This window comes from Austrofundulus limnaeus, unplaced genomic scaffold (genome assembly GCF_001266775.1).
Source record: "Austrofundulus limnaeus strain Quisiro unplaced genomic scaffold, Austrofundulus_limnaeus-1.0 Scaffold40, whole genome shotgun sequence".
NCBI lineage: Eukaryota > Metazoa > Chordata > Actinopteri > Cyprinodontiformes > Rivulidae > Austrofundulus > Austrofundulus limnaeus.
The window spans coordinates 127586-130754 of NW_013952442.1; the positions used below are offsets into that span (position 1 = coordinate 127586).

General features: G+C 39.1%; 1 protein-coding gene across 1 annotated transcript in view; it reads left to right on the forward strand.

The window, feature by feature from the left end:
* The window catches only part of LOC106516682 (transmembrane protein 132D), a 46215-nt gene that overhangs the window by 21538 nt on the left and 21508 nt on the right, over nucleotides 1–3169 (forward strand). Inside the window, exon 3 of the mRNA XM_014007152.1 lies at nucleotides 1822–1959. Within this exon, the coding sequence (XP_013862606.1) occupies nucleotides 1822–1959 (138 nt within the window). The remainder of the gene's footprint in view (nucleotides 1–1821; nucleotides 1960–3169) is intronic.

Consider the following 3169-nt stretch of genomic DNA (forward strand, 5'->3'; position numbering starts at 1 on the left):
TCCAGTGAAATATATTTATGTTTGTGGTTGTAATGTGACAAAATATGGAAAAGTTCAAGGGGTATGAATACTTTTGCAAACCACTGTATGTTAGTTTAAAAGCATGCATAGAAGGCAGTGAGTGATAGGGTACGTGCAGTTGAGCTTTTACTTACACAAAATCTGGGAGATTTATGTGAACAATCATAACACAGTTTTAGATGTTTAGTACAGTCGTACATGCTGGATCTCTTCATCAAAACACACAACTATAAAGCCAGAGTGCTTGTGAAATCTGCATGTTGATGTCAGAGTCTCTCGTTCTCCATGACAACATCTACAGATTTAATTTAGAGATGCTCTGTTGTTTGCCTTCACAGCACTATTTACAAGCTCAAGAAAATGAATGGAACAACGTCAAAATGTATTTAATTCTCGATTTTCAACCTTTCCATTTCCACTCACGACATCCTGCTCAGGGCTAAATCGTTGGCGACAGAAGACTCTTTGTGGATGGTCTCAATATTACAGCTTATCCACTGTCAGTGAAACACACTTTAACTGTGGAGTTCAGCTTGTGTGCAGCTGTCGCCAAGTGTTTTTGAAATCTATTTAGAGGCCATACATTACACCTAATTTCTCCTCTTAGCCTTGCCCTCTCGGACTGAACTGCTGTTAATCAAAGTAATCTGCCTCTGCAGTGAGCAGGTGGAATGGAAACCATCGGTCTCCAGGGTCGTAACGGCACAAGCTAACACCCATCCTGACAGACTATTTATTCCTTTTTAATTGGAACCTTTAACTTGTGAGCTCTTCATCTCGCCGAACCTAAATCGCTTCGCTGAGAAGAGAAGAGAGGGGAAAAAAAGCAAAACTGTTGAGTTCTCCTGTTAACACAGCAGGTGATAGGAGATGACGTGGCTAGGCAGCAGATGTTCAAATGAATGTCTGGTTCACACCTTTAACATCTACTAAATATGCAGATGAGGGCTCTTTAATCCTGGTAAATGATCAGAGAAATGCAGAAAATGTGCAGACAAATGTCTGGAATTTAATCAGGAGACAATGCCCTGTGTTTACTGTGCTGAGCAGGGACTAAGGTTTAATTTTCTTTCTCTGATTTTAGAAACTAAAACCCAAAGCCAAATAGCCGGAGAAGTGCTCAGATTGCTGCTGCTCTTATCATAGATTACACTTCCTTAGAGACTCATAATGCGCTCAACTCTTGGGTTTATCTTGAAGATTGGGAGATAAACCACGGCCAGCTTTACATATGGATCAAAACCAAAGAATTACACTTTCATTTKTTTTCGTTTTCCAACTGCTTGAAAGAACTGGTTTTGCTGCATGTTTTACAAAAGCCTTATAAACAAAGAAATAAAGAAATAATACATGTGAAGTTTCACCATTGCAGCAATAAGTTGAAATTTTTTGCCCTTAGTTTAACTCTTGTGACTCTCATGGCCCCTTGCAATTCTTATGAAAGACTATCTCGTTAACGTTTGACCTGCTGCAAGCTGCTTATGCTGGGGAGATCCCGCTGGGAAAGACTGTTCGTCCGCATAATGCTCACCATTTAAAGATCGGAGGCTGACAAAAACCAATCACCCCTCAGCACATTTTAAATAATGAGTAATTAAATGTAAGACAAACCCTCTCTCAGGTAAAAGAAGGGGAGGCTGGTAGTTGGTTTATTTGAAGGACAAAACAGCCTATTTGGTAAAATTATTGTGAAACCCTGCACAAGTCTTTTTAGTACACGTAAAAGAAATGTGAAATAAAATAGACCTGTGTCGAACTCGTAACTTTACATTTTTGAATTCTTTTTGTTTTTGTTTACAGAGCCCTGGTAAAGAAGGGTGTGACCTTTCGAACAGTGACGCCCAGCAACTCTTTACTGTGGGACATCACTCTGGATCTGGGTGCTGACGGAGCCATCGCTGTGATTTGTCAGAGAAAGGGCCCCATACCTGGGAAAAGGCAAGCCTATTAACATTTACTGTCATTTGTGCAYGGGTTTAGATTATTTGTGTATAACTTTTGCACCTGTCAACAGTTTGACCTCGTTATAAGTACTGACCCTTAAAAATTCCAGTGGATGTTTAGCTGGTAAAGTTTTATTTTGTGCACCTAAGAAGCAAAAGACAATCCATGTGGGCTGAGCAGGTCTGACACCAGCTGTGCTTTGTCTCAGAAATGTTCTTATACTCCCTAAGCACAAGTTGGCTGCAGGTGCTCCTGTTAAACCCTTTGTAAACAGGTAATACCTTCTTCAGGTTTACTGCTCACTGATAATATTTAACATTTAGTAGCAGTGCAGGTCAATGCATTTCTGCACTAAAACAGATTTTATACCACACCTAAAGGGACCCCAGGGCTGCAGTGAACCATTTTGATGCAATATTAAAACTATATGGAGACATCTGCAGGTTAGTCAAGTCAAATCCAGCTCTTGGGGCTCCTGAGTACTTAATCTCATTAAACAGGGCTACAACTTATCTTAGGTGTGTTTTTTTCTAGTTCAGCATCTTTTTCTTTTCTTTTTTTATTTCACTAAAATCAGTTGAATTCAGTTTAAGGTTAAAAAAACACTGTTGCATAATTTTCTTTTGTTATGTCACAGTAGCTGGGAAAATGGTACCCATCCTAATTAAAAAATAACAAAAACAAGACTGAACAACATTTTTGGCTTGAACAAAACCTGAGGAAGAATAATCAAAAATAATTTGGAGATTCCTGGAAGCATTATTTAATAATATAAGCTGTGCTGTGCTGACAGGAACAAACAAAACTAAAAAAGGAARACCAAACAGAATGACCTTTGACTTATGATAATTTAGATTCAGAAAACACTAGATGAGTATAATGTCAGAAAAACAAGCTGTGATAATAGCAGGAATAAGTAGAGTTTACAGACATGAACTATTGAGTGTTATTTGTGTAGAAACAGAAATGGACACCAAAGTTTTGAACAGAAGTTTGACTACGAGGATGCCTGTAAGTGGAAACTACATGAGGACCAAAGACCTACCCCTGAGGTACACCACAACTCAGGTGATCTATCAAAGAGTTAGAAACTGAGGTCTAAAATAACTAAAACTTTCAAAGTGTATCTTACCCCCCCTGTGAAAAGATAACTCTGCCCCAAGGCAAAATTTGAAAAATGTGTGGGGGGGGGGGGGGGGGGGGG